Source organism: Syngnathus leptorhynchus, chromosome 1, assembly GCF_054491065.1.
Source record: "Syngnathus leptorhynchus isolate UIUO chromosome 1, UIUO_Slep, whole genome shotgun sequence".
NCBI lineage: Eukaryota > Metazoa > Chordata > Actinopteri > Syngnathiformes > Syngnathidae > Syngnathus > Syngnathus leptorhynchus.
In genome coordinates this window covers 8,366,040-8,380,266 of record NC_141195.1, presented here as the reverse complement: position 1 = coordinate 8,380,266, position 14,227 = coordinate 8,366,040, and the positions used below count along the sequence as shown (strand labels likewise).

General features: G+C 40.9%; 2 protein-coding genes and 12 non-coding genes across 14 annotated transcripts; 9 read left to right on the top strand and 5 right to left on the bottom strand.

Annotated features, from left to right (window-relative positions):
* Positions 1–217: 217 nt before the first annotated feature.
* Positions 218–9,883, top strand: cd40 (CD40 molecule, TNF receptor superfamily member 5). Its single transcript, XM_085919064.1, has 10 exons — positions 218–234; positions 327–453; positions 950–1,031; positions 1,278–1,400; positions 1,482–1,628; positions 1,704–1,797; positions 2,248–2,306; positions 2,672–2,767; positions 8,819–8,844; positions 8,932–9,883. The coding sequence occupies exons 2-10, from the start codon at positions 334–336 to the stop codon at positions 9,208–9,210; spliced, it is 1,026 nt and encodes a 341-aa protein (XP_085775190.1). The 5' UTR covers positions 218–234; positions 327–333; the 3' UTR covers positions 9,211–9,883.
* trnar-ucg (transfer RNA arginine (anticodon UCG)) lies at positions 3,037–3,109 on the bottom strand. The gene has a single exon. It is a non-coding gene; the product is annotated as a tRNA-Arg (tRNA).
* On the top strand, positions 3,454–3,526 carry trnam-cau (transfer RNA methionine (anticodon CAU)). Its single transcript has one exon. It is a non-coding gene; the product is annotated as a tRNA-Met (tRNA).
* trnam-cau (transfer RNA methionine (anticodon CAU)) lies at positions 3,750–3,822 on the top strand. Its single transcript has one exon. It is a non-coding gene; the product is annotated as a tRNA-Met (tRNA).
* Positions 4,068–4,140, top strand: trnam-cau (transfer RNA methionine (anticodon CAU)). The gene has a single exon. It is a non-coding gene; the product is annotated as a tRNA-Met (tRNA).
* Positions 4,591–4,663, bottom strand: trnar-ucg (transfer RNA arginine (anticodon UCG)). The gene has a single exon. It is a non-coding gene; the product is annotated as a tRNA-Arg (tRNA).
* Positions 5,265–5,337, top strand: trnam-cau (transfer RNA methionine (anticodon CAU)). Its single transcript has one exon. It is a non-coding gene; the product is annotated as a tRNA-Met (tRNA).
* On the bottom strand, positions 5,963–6,035 carry trnar-ucg (transfer RNA arginine (anticodon UCG)). The gene has a single exon. It is a non-coding gene; the product is annotated as a tRNA-Arg (tRNA).
* Positions 6,410–6,482, top strand: trnam-cau (transfer RNA methionine (anticodon CAU)). Its single transcript has one exon. It is a non-coding gene; the product is annotated as a tRNA-Met (tRNA).
* trnam-cau (transfer RNA methionine (anticodon CAU)) lies at positions 6,706–6,778 on the top strand. Its single transcript has one exon. It is a non-coding gene; the product is annotated as a tRNA-Met (tRNA).
* Positions 7,003–7,075, top strand: trnam-cau (transfer RNA methionine (anticodon CAU)). The gene has a single exon. It is a non-coding gene; the product is annotated as a tRNA-Met (tRNA).
* trnai-uau (transfer RNA isoleucine (anticodon UAU)) lies at positions 7,321–7,393 on the top strand. Its single transcript has one exon. It is a non-coding gene; the product is annotated as a tRNA-Ile (tRNA).
* On the bottom strand, positions 7,844–7,916 carry trnar-ucg (transfer RNA arginine (anticodon UCG)). The gene has a single exon. It is a non-coding gene; the product is annotated as a tRNA-Arg (tRNA).
* On the bottom strand, positions 9,770–12,790 carry irx7 (iroquois homeobox 7). Its single transcript, XM_085919075.1, has 2 exons — positions 12,563–12,790; positions 9,770–11,334 (listed from the first exon to the last, which is right to left on the bottom strand). Exons 1-2 carry the CDS (start codon positions 12,758–12,760, stop codon positions 10,627–10,629), a joined length of 906 nt encoding a protein of 301 aa, XP_085775201.1. The 5' UTR covers positions 12,761–12,790; the 3' UTR covers positions 9,770–10,626.
* Positions 12,791–14,227: the final 1,437 nt, after the last annotated feature.

Here is a 14,227-nt window from a genome sequence, read left to right as displayed (position 1 = left end):
CAAGGAATTACAGGCATTTTCATATGAATAACTGAACAGGCTGTGTAGGACACATGGGCCATAAAAATTGCCCACCTTTGGATATGGTACATATTGTATTGATCCCAACAGAAATTCCTAAAAATAATTTTTCCAATACAATTTGAAGCTTGATTTTGATGATGGTGGCATTGGAGTCATGCGACTTTGAACGTGGATAAGAGTCTGGGGATGGACAAAGAAAAATACTTTGAGGTAAAGTGATTTAAAGGCACGCGAGTTTATGTTTTCACATTAGGAAAGTGACTCCACCCCCCTTGCCATTGCATCCTCCCCCTCCTTAAAAGGAGTCAGATGACCGTCCGACGAGTTTTAGCGATCTCCGAGTCGCAGAAAGAGACGAGACACGCGGAATTCTCCACATTTATAATTATCATGGTTTTTAAAATGATGCCAATTCTGTGGGCAGCTATGGTGAGTACTCGTCAACACCAAACGACGTCTTGAAATGCAATATTTTTAAAAACAACTTAACAACATACTTTCGCTTTCACTTTCTTTTTGACCGCTGAGTGGTGGTGTGCATGACCCATTTGTTTTATCGGTTGTTCCTTTCCTTATAAGAACTTGTTGAAGTCCGAATGGGTAATTTGCTCTGTTCAAAGGGAAAACCATGTTTTATTTCCCCAAATAAGTCTAAAAATGGTCATTTTAGAGCTGTAATTTTAACACAGTAATACGTACCGCAATATTTTTGCTTACGCTTATAATGCCGTCTGAATATGATATAGGAAACCACATCTAAACCACAAATATAAAACAATCAAATGAAAAACAATAACTGAGCATTCCTTTTTTAATGCAAGATGTTCGTAACTTCAAAACCTTTGTTTATTTGCAACCTGTTATTCCACACAACTGACTCTTTCCTTATTGATGTGACAATGAAGACTTGCGTTTTGTTTTTCAGGGAATTATTGCAGCTCAGCCTCTGTGTGACCCGTTGACTCAGTATGGACTAAACGGAGAATGCTGCCAAATGTGTCCTCCAGGTAAACTAAAAATGTAGTATGTACAAGATGACACGACTGCAATTTATTTTTGGAAATGTTGAGCATTTAATTAAAATGAAAGCCAAAATGTTACAAGTGACCAACAAGTCTGGCTCACAAGCTAAACTAACAGTCTCTTGACTCAACAATATTCATTCAGCAGCAAGAAAGTCAAGAAGCACGTAACTGAAAGCTTGAAATTATCTTTAACATGACTGAGGCCACTTTTGAATAACATGATTTCAGGTACTAGCATGTCTGACTTGGGCACGTGCACAGCTCCTCGGTGCCTCCAATGTGACGAGGACGAGTATCAGGACACATACACGACGGACACAAAGTGTAAACGTCAGCCGTACTGCGACCCAAGTGAGACAACTTCCCCACCCATCCATCACAGCCTGATTTGTTCAACAGTGCAAAATTTCTGTGTTTTTTTTTCTCTTCCAGATAAAAACTTTCAGATTTCGGTGCAGACGAGCAAAACCCAGAAAAACACCTGCACGTGTAAACTTGGATTCCATTGTTCCAGTAAAGTGTGTCTCACCTGTGTACCTCAGAGGCCTTGTGAGCCCGGATGGGGGGTGCTATTTAAAGGTGTGGCATTTTCAAGTATACACAACACACTAATTCCCCCTTGTCATTTCATGAAAAATATCCTTTCTGTTGCAGGAAACCATACCCATGACACAGTGTGCCAAAAATGTCCTGATGGCACATTCTCCAACCAGACGTCATGGGCCAGCGAATGTTGGAAATGGACCAAGTCAGTGCATTTCAAGTTTCATTCAACACATGTATTCACTTTTCTTTTACTTTAAAATATGTCCACGGCAAAATGTCTTATTATAATAAGCATAAGCAACAACGCTGAGCATAGACCTCAGATTCTTTCTGTTACTTTAATTTATTAAACACGGTAAAAACAAAACCAACAATCAAACATTTCTACACGGTTTAAATAATCCAGTTATTTTGAAAAGCTTCTACTGCTTAAGGTAAAGTTTAGTGGTAATGGCAGTCACCATCACTTACGTCCCACCACTTTTTCCTATTCTTCTAAAGCTGTCCGCAACCACTGCCTCTCTGACTCATAGCTTCACGTGTTCATGTAAAAGTACAGACAGTCCAGTTATGTTATGTTATAGCTCCATGTGTTCATGTTCATCCGTTATTTAAAATGGACTGATCTCATGAAACGCAACATTCTCTGCAGGTGCGAGAGCGGTTTTGTGATCATTCAAAGCGGATCGGCCCAATCTGATGTTGTGTGTGGTAAGTTATGTGTACAGACCGGATGTGAGATATCCTCACACGCAATGTTTAGCTGTACTTTAAAACGAGACTTGTCATCTTTCTGTGGTAACTGTGATTTCTTCTGTGGCTCATCACCTGACACCTACACACAGTTTGCGCTGTATTTGTCTCGTGTGTGTGCGTGTGTGTATATGTATGTATATATATATATATATATATATATATATATATATATATATATATATATATATATATATATATATATATATATAATTTTTTTTTTTTTTTTTTTTTTTATACTTGTGGTAGTTGGGCAACACTGTAGTGACCCTGCTTGACTGTGTTAACGGTTTAAAGGCTAATACAAACTTACTGTGTTGCAGAGAAGAACCAGCTGACACACATATTCATTGCCTGTCTTTTTGTACCTTTGATGGGGATTCTGCTATTGGCTGTCATCAAGATTTTGCACACAAAACGTACGTATATTCCTGAATTGTTAAAGCAGTGCTTTCAGGCCTCCTCAGTTTAACATTGTTTTAGTGATAAACACACCAACACATCTGTAACAGAGAAAACTTGGCATTTTTTCTTTTGTTTTTTGTCACTTTGTTGCACTGAAAATTGACAAGGGAGTGAGTCAGCAAAACGAAAATGAAATTAGAGCACAATAGCTTTCCCTATCGTATTCAAGAGTTAGTTCAGACTGAAGAAACGTTTTTGGTTTCAACTGCATGACAAGTTATAATGACCATGAAGGGACTTGAACCCTCAATCTTCTGATCCGAAGTCAGACGCCTTATCCATTAGGCCACACAGCCATGTGAAAGACTGTATCAAGTGAAACAGGCCAAGGACTCTGCAGCCTTAAGTGGCGAGTGTCAGATTAATCCATTTACAGTAAAAGAGAATTGCAGTGCAATTGACATATAGCCTTGTTCGTGCAAGGGTCATGCATCAATCTCATAATCTGAAGGTTGTGAGCTCGACCCTCACACGAGGCACTGTTTTCCATAGTCCACAGAAAAATCATTGTCAAATATCAGAAGATAGCTGGTTGCTCAGAATAAAATAAAGTTTTCTTTCCGTGAAGTTGAGTTTGATGGAAATGGCGTGGTTGAATCAATTTTACGGTAAAAAAGAATGGTAAAATTCAAAGTGTACAGCCTCGTTAGCGCAGGAGGCAGCGCGTCAGTCTCATAATCTGAAGGTCGTGAGTTCGACCCTCACACGGGGCATTTTTTTATATAGTCCAAACAAGCCCTAACTCTATCCCTGGTTGGAAACCCTCGTCCTCGTTGGAAACCTTGGCTCCAGTTGGAAACCTGAGTTGGCCTCCCTAACTCCAGTTTCAGAATGCTCAGACAAAAGTAAGTTTTTCTTTCGGTGAAGTTCAATGGAAATGGCCCGTGGTTGAATCAATTTTACAATAAAAAATACTAGTAAAACATTAAGTGTACAGCCTCGTTGGCGCAGGAGGTAGCGCGTCAGTCTCATAATCTGAAGGCCGTGAGTTCGACCCTCACACGGGGCACACTTTTACATAGTCCAAACTAGCCCTAATCATAACTCGAGCCTGAGTTGGAAACCCTCATCAGTATTGGAAATCCTCATCGTAGTTGCAAACCGTATCCCCGGTTGGAAACCTTCGACACCCCAACCCTAGTTTCAAAATGCTCAGGCTAAAGTATTTCTTTCTGTGAAATTGAGTTTTATGGAAATGGCCGGTGGTTAAATCAATTTTACATTAAAAAAGATTTGTAATATAGTAAGTGCATAGCCTCGTTAGCGCAGACGGCAGCGCGTCAGTCTCATAATCTGGAAGTCGTGAGTTCAATCCTCACACGGGGCACATTTTTATATAGTCCATACTAGCCCTAACTCTGGAAATCCCTTCCCCAGTTGGAAAACCTAGTTTGAAACCCTAGCCTTAGTTGGAAACCTTAGTTGGAAGCGCTGGCCCGAGTTAGACACCTTTGTTGGAAACCCTAGCTCTAATTGGAAACCCTAGCCCTAGTTGTAAACCTTAACCTGAGTTCGAAACCCTAATTGGAAACCCTTGCCCCAGTTGGAAACCCTATTTTGAAACCTTGCCCCGAGTTGGAAACGCTGGCCCTAGTGTCCAATAGAGAAATCCTTTTTTCTTTTGGTTTTCGTAACTGAAGACTGACATTGGGGGAGGGGGGGCGGGGGTCAGCACAACAAAAAGAAATCAGAACCCAAAAAACATTTCTGTAGTAATCTAAGGGTTGGGTTCAGATGGAAGTAAAGTTTTTGAGCTCTATTGCATGACATGTTATAATGACCATGAAGGGACTCGAACCCTCAATCTTCTGATCCGAAGTCAGACGCCTTATCCATTAGGCCACACAGCCTTATGAAAGACTGTCCCAAGTGAAACAGGCCAACGACTCTACAGCCTTTAGTAGCGAGTGAAGTTCGCGATTGTGACAGACGTAAATGGCCTGTAGATTAATCCATTAACAGTAAAAGAGAATTGCAATGCAATTGACATATAGTCTTGTTCGTGCAAGTGGTCATGCATCAGTCTCATAATCTGAAGGTTGTGAGCTCGACCCTCACACAGGGCACTGTTTTCCATAGTCCACAGTAAAATTATTGTCAATTTCAGAAGAGAGCTGGTTGCTCAGAATAAAATAGTTTTCTTTCCGTGAAGTTGAGTTTGATGGAAATGGCTGGTGATTGAATCAATTTACAGTAAAATAGCTTTGTTAAACCAAATATTCATCGCCTTGAGCCCTAACTCTAGCCCTAGTTTGAAAACCTCGTCCTAGTTGGAAACCCTCGTCCCAGTTGGAAACCTTATTTGGCCTCCCTAACCCTAGTTGGAAACCCTAGTTTCAGAATACTCAGACTAAAATCACTTTTTTATTCTGTGAAGTTCAGTTTGATTGCAATGGCCCAAGGTAGAATCAATTTTACAGTAAGAAAGAATTGTAAAACTTGTGGTGTACTGTCTCGTTAGCGCAGGAGGTAGCGCGTCAGTCTCATAATCTGAAGGTCGTGAGTTCGACCCTCACACGGGGCACGCTTTTATATAGTCCAAACGAGCCCTAACCATAACTCGAGCCCGAGTTGGAAACCCTCATCAGAATTGGAAATCCTCATCGTAGTTGCAAACTGTATCCCCGGTTGGAAACTGTAGACACCCCAACCCTAGTTTCAGAATGCTCAGGCTAAAGTATTTCTTTCTGTGAAATTCAGTTTTATGGAAATGGCCGGTGGTTAAATCAATTTTACATTAAAAAAGATTTGTAAAACAGTAAGTGCATAGCCTTGTTAGCGCAGACAGTAGCGCGTCAGTCTCATAATCTGAAGGTCGTGGGTTTCGATCCTCACACCTTTGTTGGAAACCCTAGCCCTAGTTGTTAACACTAACCTGAGTTAGAAACCCTAATTGGAAACCCTTTCCTGAGTTGGAAACCCTAGTTTTAAACCCTGCCAGGAGTTGGAAATCCTAGCCTTAGTGTGCAATAGAGAATGCCTGTTTTCTTTTGGTTTTCGTCACTTTAATGCACTGAAAACTGACATTGGGGGGCGGGGGTCAGCACAACAAAAAGAAGTCAGAACCCAAAAAACATTTCTATTGTAATCTAAGGATTGGGTTCAAATGGAAGTAAAGTTTTTGAGTTCAATTGCTTGACATGTCATAATGACCATGAAGGGACTCGAACCCTTAATCTTCTGATCCGAAGTCAGACGCCTTATCCATTAGGCCACACAGCCATATGTAGGACTGTCCCAAGTGAAACAGGCCAACGACTCTGCAGCCTTTAGTGGCAAGTGACTAGCGATTGTGACAGACGTAAATGGCCTGTAGATTAATCCATTTACAGTAAAAGAGAATTGCAGTGCAATTGACATGTAGCCTTGTTCGTGCAACGGTCATGCATCAATCTCATAATCTGAAGGTTGTGAGCTCGAGCCTCACACGAGGCACTGTTTTCCATAGTCCACAGAAAAATCATTGTCAAATATCAGAAGATAGCTGGTTGCTCAGAATAAAATAAAGTTTTCTTTCCGTGAAGTTGAGTTTGATGGAAATGGCGTGGTTGAATCAATTTTACGGTAAAAAAGAATGGTAAAATTCAAAGTGTACAGCCTCGTTAGCGCAGGAGGCAGCGCGTCAGTCTCATAATCTGAAGGTCGTGAGTTCGACCCTCACACGGGGCATTTTTTTATATAGTCCAAACAAGCCCTAACTCTATCCCTGGTTGGAAACCCTCGTCCTCGTTGGAAACCTTGGCTCCAGTTGGAAACCTGAGTTGGCCTCCCTAACCCCAGTTTCAGAATGCTCAGACAAAAGTAAGTTTTTCTTTCGGTGAAGTTCAATGGAAATGGCCCGTGGTTGAATCAATTTTACAATAAAAAATACTAGTAAAACATTAAGTGTACAGCCTCGTTGGCGCAGGAGGTAGCGCGTCAGTCTCATAATCTGAAGGTCGTGAGTTCGACCCTCACACGGGGCATTTTTTTTATATAGTCCAAACAAGCCCTAACTCTATCCCTGGTTGGAAACCCTCGTCCTCGTTGGAAACCTTGGCTCCAGTTGGAAACCTGAGTTGGCCTCCCTAACCCCAGTTTCAGAATGCTCAGACAAAAGTAAGTTTTTCTTTCGGTGAAGTTCATTGGAAATGGCCCGTGGTTGAATCAATTTTACAATAAAAAATACTAGTAAAACATTAAGTGTACAGCCTCGTTGGCGCAGGAGGTAGCGCGTCAGTCTCATAATTTGAAGGCCGTGAGTTCGACCCTCACACGGGGCACACTTTTACATAGTCCAAACTAGCCCTAATCATAACTCGAGCCTGAGTTGGAAACCCTCATCAGTATTGGAAATCCTCATCGTAGTTGCAAACCGTATCCCCGGTTGGAAACCTTCGACACCCCAACCCTAGTTTCAAAATGCTCAGGCTAAAGTATTTCGTTCTTTGAAATTCAGTTTTATGGAAATGGCCGGTGGTTAAATCAATTTTACATTAAAAAAGATTTGTAATATAGTAAGTGCATAGCCTCGTTAGTGCAGACGGCAGCGCGTCAGTCTTATAATCTGGAAGTCGTGAGTTCAATCCTCACACGGGGCACATTTTTATATAGTCCATACTAGCCCTAACTCTGGAAATCCCTTCCCCAGTTGGAAAACCTAGTTTGAAACCCTAGCCTTAGTTGGAAACCTTAGTTGGAAGCGCTGGCCCGAGTTAGACACCTTTGTTGGAAACCCTAGCTCTAATTGGAAACCCTAGCCCTAGTTGTAAACCTTAACCTGAGTTCGAAACCCTAATTGGAAACCCTTGCCCCAGTTGGAAACCCTATTTTGAAACCTTGCCCCGAGTTGGAAACGCTGGCCCTAGTGTGCAATAGAGAAATCCTTTTTTCTTTTGGTTTTCGTAACTGAAGACTGACATTGGGGGAGGGGGGGCGGGGGTCAGCACAACAAAAAGAAATCAGAACCCAAAAAACATTTCTGTAGTAATCTAAGGGTTGGGTTCAGATGGAAGTAAAGTTTTTGAGCTCTATTGCATGACATGTTATAATGACCATGAAGGGACTCGAACCCTCAATCTTCTGATCCGAAGTCAGACGCCTTATCCATTAGGCCACACAGCCTTATGAAAGACTGTCCCAAGTGAAACATGCCAACGACTCTACAGCCTTTAGTAGCGAGTGAAGTTTGCGATTGTGACAGACGTAAATGGCCTGTAGATTAATCCATTTACAGTAAAAGAAAATTGCAATGCAATTGACATATAGCCTTGTTCGTGCAAGTGGTCATGTATCAATCTCATAATCTGAAGGTTGTGAGCTCGACCCTCACACAGGGCACTGTTTTCCACTGTCAACCCTAGTTTCAGAATGCTCAGACTAAGGTAACTTTTTTTTTCTGTGAAGTTCAGTTTGATATAAATGGCCAGTGGTTGAATCAATTTTACAGTAAAAAAGAATTGTAAGACAGCAACTGCACAGCCTTATTAGCGTAGCGTTGTAGTTCTTGTTTTTAATGGGTAGGGCAGCAAAGTAAGCAGGGATTGTGAATATCAGCAAGTACAGGTTGCTCGACTGGAGTCAAGAGAAACACAAAAAATTGTACATAAGACGAAAAATGCGGCATCTTTGGTTCCATGCTTCTGTCACTCACATTTGGGGGAGTCACCACAACAAAGATGAAAACAGCACACAAACAATTTGATGATACACTAGACTTAATGACAGTGTTTAGATCTGAAATCTTATCCATTAGGCCACATAGCCATACAGGAAATTCTGACAAGTGATACCAGTGCAATGATTTTTGAGCATCTACAGTAAATCTTCAGCCTAGATTCAAGTGAAGTTGACTGACTTTGGATCAGAAGAGCAAGGGTATCAAGTCCCTTCATTGTCAATTTAATGAATGTCAAGAGGAAAGTGGCCTAGTGGATAATGTAGCTAACGATAAATAATAGTTTTTGCTATTGTTTCTGCAATACCTTCACATTGTGACACATTCTCCCATTATCTGTCTGTGTTAGGTAGAAAAAAAGATTTCAAAGGAAAGGTAAGTATTGTTGTGTTGTGTGTTATTGTCTCTATGGCAGACATCTTTCCTTTTGCTGAGTTAAGATGAGGTATCAATCTTCTCCAGGGCTGCAATGAGGCGTGTGTGCAGCATGACAGAGAGGTTTTAATCGGGTTCCCAATCCCTTACGGCACCCACGAAGTGCCTGGAGTGCAGGTGTCGCCGGCAGACAGCAGCAGCGCGGGGGAACCAGAGGAAAACGAGGACGGTCCCAGTCTACTGGTCCTGGGAGATTTACTCTTCAGCGATAAAGGCAATTTTGTGACGCAGGAGAACGGAAAAGCAGAAGTGCTATCCCGTCAAGAATCACAAAGCAGGACTGAGACCAGTGAATTGTCTATTTGAGATCTTTGCCGAATGGCTACTTGTTTCTGCACATGGGACTTGACAGACACCTATGTCCACTTTATCTATCAGGTGTATTCACTCACAGATTGCAAATCAAAGATGTGGAGTTTAATGCCTGACATGTTTGTGTGGACTCATAGTTTAACACATAATTTTACACTTTGCAGCCTGAACTACTTATCTGTCAGCAGGATCGTGAAACATTTGACGCAATATCCTGTTTTCATTTGTTAAAGGCAAAGGTGAGAAAAACCTATTTGCTAATTTTGCAGAGTCTCTGTGTGAAAGGTTGAAGCTCGTATCTCTCTGAGTGATACCGACAAAGATTTGCAAATGTTGATGTTTTTTCAGGATTCCTTTGCAAATTTTGAAAATGTTTAAAATTGCTTTGAATTTCTTGACAATTGTTTGCAACCATTTAAATTGTTGCCACGAATGTCTGGCCAACTTTTGTGTCCTTAAACGAACCCTTACAAAAAAAATCAACATTTGCTACCATTGCAAAAACCCAGAGATCTTGGCCGCTCAGTGAGATACAGGCTTAAAATTCACGTTAAGACAAAAAGACTGATTTATTTTTGCACTTTTGTGAGAGTTACAAGTGGTAAAGTGTTACCTTGTTTGTTAGTCTTGGTGCTGATCTCAACAATAAATGTTATGTTTATCTGAACATGTGATTGTATTTTGTCATGCAGTACTTTCATAAAAATACCAAGAATAATAGTACAAGTTCCACAGCCCATTTCTTGTCTTGCTGAACTTAGCCAGTTTGAAAGAGCATCCCTGTGTCATGCAAGTAAGCAGCTCAACATCAGGTCCAACATATTGTGCTGTGCTCTTTGTTTTTAATTTTATACTTGATGGGTAGGTGCCTATTTGTTTTTTAATTTTATACTTAATACCCTCTATTTACAGAGTATAGGGATTCAGTCAGCCCTGACACAAATAATTGTCCCCCCCACCATTAAATTAGACCAAATACATCCGTGCCCACTAGAGGGCACCAGATGTTCTACTTCAGCGACGGAGCATTGCAACAAAACATACTTAGATGAGACAAAAGACAAAACGTTTAATTTCCTGAAAAAGTAATATGTATTTATGAGATATTAAATACTATATATTAAATTCAATCCTAATACACACAGTGTTGATGTATCTAAATTTGTCCCAAATAAAGCATCTGAATAGAAAACAGGTCTGTTTTTTTTATTTTAGAAAAAATATTCCTGTATCAGCAGACAAAAAAGACATAATGTGTTGGAAAAATACATCTACATCTATTTACATTAAAAAACATCTTTGGTCTGGAAACAGATTTCCAGGGATGAGCTCTGATCCCTGTTGTCTGAGAGGTTAAAGTGCATCAATAGTGGACATTGTCTAAGGGTTGTAGAGGGTTAGGGGATGTCTTTAGTGGATTTCATGGGCAGTGTAACAGGCTGGCAACACGCACGCGCTTCGGGAGGCCCACTCGGCCCACATTCTCCCCGCGGACTGGTATGCGTGCTCCGCTGGTTTCTTCAGTGTCTCTGATGTGGCGGTCTCGGCCAGTGACCAGATTTTGGGCTTTGGAGTGTCTGTTTGTTTGCTCTTCGGAGGTGAGGCCGTGTGATGGGCCTCCACAGGCGCACCCTCGGCAACGTCTTGTGACGTCACTCCCACGTCCGCCACGGTTTCCGGCACACTCTCGACACCCGGCCGCGCCGACTCGTCTACAGCGTTTGTGTCGCACTTCCTCACAGCCTCTTCCTCCTCTTCCTCTTCATCCTCACTCTCCTCTTCCTCATCTGACTTGGACCTGGAGGAGGCCCAGCTGACACGGTTCTCCTTCTTGAGGCGGCGGCGGGCGTTGGCGAACCAGGTGGAGACTTGCGTGAGGCTCATCTTGGTGATGATAGCCAGCATGACCTTTTCACCCTTGGTGGGGTACGGGTTCTTCAGGTGCTCGCCCAGCCACGCCTTCAGCGCCCCCGTGCTTTCACGAGTGGCCACCTTGGCCACCCCGCGCCCGGGCTCCTCCGCTGGGCTGGGTCTGAAGGGCGGGAAGAAGGGGCCCCCGCGGGCCACCAGCGCGTGGTAGTAAGGGGAGACGGCGGTCTTCAGGTCAAAGGTATTGCCCTGGGAATGAGACATATGGTTAGTAACGTGAAGCCAAAACAAAGTTTGTCCCCACCTTGGTGCTAAGGAACTAACAACACAGTAGGTTAAAATCGGTCGACGGGAACTTCATTTAGTCAATAGCAGTGCTTTGCCATAATGTCTTGAAGAGCTTCATTTAGGCAAACCTCCATCATGCAATAACTGTGGACAATTATGAACGTTTACATATTTTGTATACTTTGATTTAGTACAACCACCACCCCGAAACCTCCTCAGTACAGCTCTGTGGAAAGTTAGAAATACTTTGCCCACAGTTTGACCAATTAATTTATTGGGCCATGCACAAAGAGTCTCAAGAACACATACCTGTAATCAAACAGGAAGTCTCAAGTTTAGCATTCATTCCTTTTTATCATTACAATTTTCTTTAATACATCCTTATTTTTCGATGCTTTTTAAACTTTCCTCCACAAGCTAACTGCAAGTTCAGGGTCAAGCGACAAAACGTGTACATTCTAAGGAATGCATTTGCTTTTGTTTTTGCTTTTTTTGGGAGGGGGCATTTTTTCAAAGTGCTTGAGGCAGGCATTCCTGATAGACTAAATTGTTAGATATTTGTTAGATTTAATTTGTGTTTTTTTCTTGTATTGACCGTCAAAAGTACATTGTTGTATTCTTGCATTTGTAACAAAGTATTCTGTAACTTTGGCACTTTGGGAATTACAATGCGGTGCTAATACGTTGTGCTATACCAAGCAAGATAAGATACAACAGAATGGAATGAGGACAATTTTGCAACCTAATCTCGTTTTTCTTTTTTTTTCCTTTTTTTGATATCTTGATATTTTCTACTTTTTATTCTTGAAAAACAAACGTGTGATTGCTTAGTAATTCACCGCTTTTCATTTGATTTTCAAATTTATAATCCACACATATTTACATATACATATTTAGGCTAATGCATGAATGAGATATTTGATTAAAAATACAAGTTGAGTATCTTAACAGGTCAACCTTTATCATTTTAATTGAGTGTTAAACTCAACTTTCTGATATCAAACAAAATTAACAAAAGATTTTGGTCAGTCAAAGGATTTTGATTCTTATGATTTTATTTTTGCAAGCAGTAACATGTATTTGTATTGAAGTAAATGGTTGCATTTTATTTGGAGAATTCAGCGGAGTAAATTAAAAAAAAGCAAGTCAAGAATTGATATGTGAAAATTCCAAAAACAACACTGCTCACCAGGTGCGTGACGTGTCTGTGATGGTGGTGGGCTGCCAAGGGGATCAAGTTGTATCCGTGTAGTCCCGAGTAGGAGACGGGGACGCTGAGGTGCTGTTGCTGTGCCCCCAGATAGCCGGGGCCAAGGGGGCCCATGGCCATCATCCCTATGCTACGGTCCACGAAGAACGCGCCAAAGTCGGGCGGCGAAGCTGGCATATTTCCCTGTGTGTTGTGTGGTGAGGTGAAGAAGAGTTGTGGGGGCTGCTGCGGGACGTGCGTGGGCTTTTATCCCGACAGCTGCCCGGGGGGGAGGTTGAAGAGACGGGGGGGGGCACAACTGTTGACTGACAGGTCAAGCTTTCACTAAATCCCATCAAAGCTCTGCTGTTCCTTTTAGTGTTTGAACGCTCTAATTCAACCTTTAAATTTGCACAAAATCGTCACCATGTTATTGAAGTTGATTTGCATACTGCAAAACTGATGCGTGAGTTTTAGTGGCGTCATTTTTTATTTTTTTTTAAGTTGAGCGCTCTCTCTGGAAAAAAAAAATAGGCACCATTCTAGTTCTAGTTGACATTTATACTTAACGGTTTGTGTTTAATTCTATTTAATTCAATTGGACATTTTCTGCACGGTAACGCAATCTATTTGATACGCTTTGAAAGGTATAGTTTGAGTAAAAATCTCAGAAAATGACGTATTGTAGCCGATACATCATCCAAAACACATTTGTATTGATATAGTAAATGCCTAATAATAAAAGTCTTTGAGATGGTTGTGTTACTTTTTGTGTTGCAGTGCTTTGGGGTCATATCACTGCATGTTACGAAATGATGCAGCACAGCACTTTTTTTTTTTCACATGCATGACATGACATAATTGAAGTGTATGAATGGTGCACATACGTGTTGTAGCGTATTGTAATTATGAAACAAAGTGTTCCTTTTGACTTGTTGCTGCTCGGCTATTGTTGTCCTAATGAAAGCAATTTAAGGGAAACTGGTGTAGACTAATGTATATGATAATTGTCAGATAACATATGCTAATGCATGTGTGCTTGTGTTGTTGCAAGTTTGCACTTCTGAAAAAAAAAGCATCCACACAAATGTTGACGTATCTCATGTCGCCAACATGCTGCAATGTGAACTCACGAGGTGATTTGATTTCATTGTATGACTTTGAAATTAACCCCAAATATTTTCCCATGGTTGAGCCTTACTAATGGAACACAGTACACAAGAGCTGCAAGACAAATGTATTTGAACAAATATATACAACATATAAAACATATCTAAGTTATTTTCATTTGTTTAAGTAAAATATGAATTTATCGAATGGAAAAGAAACATAATTTCGTTGCTTTTATTTAGTGGGTGTATTTGATTTGAAACAACAGGAGAGTTAGTAACTTCTAAGAATTAAATCATCAAATTAAATAATTATAATTGTTTTAAATTACCCAGTAAAATGTAAAAATATTTGTAATGTGATTTTTTGTCCCCTATTAATTTTTAAAACTTGAAAACTGTCAATTTAACATAACATAACAGGAGCCTTAATCAATTAATTAACAACTATTAAGAGTCCTTGAACTTAAGTTGTCGTCTTATCAAGTCATGTTGCACAATTCCAACTTGAACAGTGTTGCAAAGCAGCTTTAATAAAGCAAAGTGCATTACATTG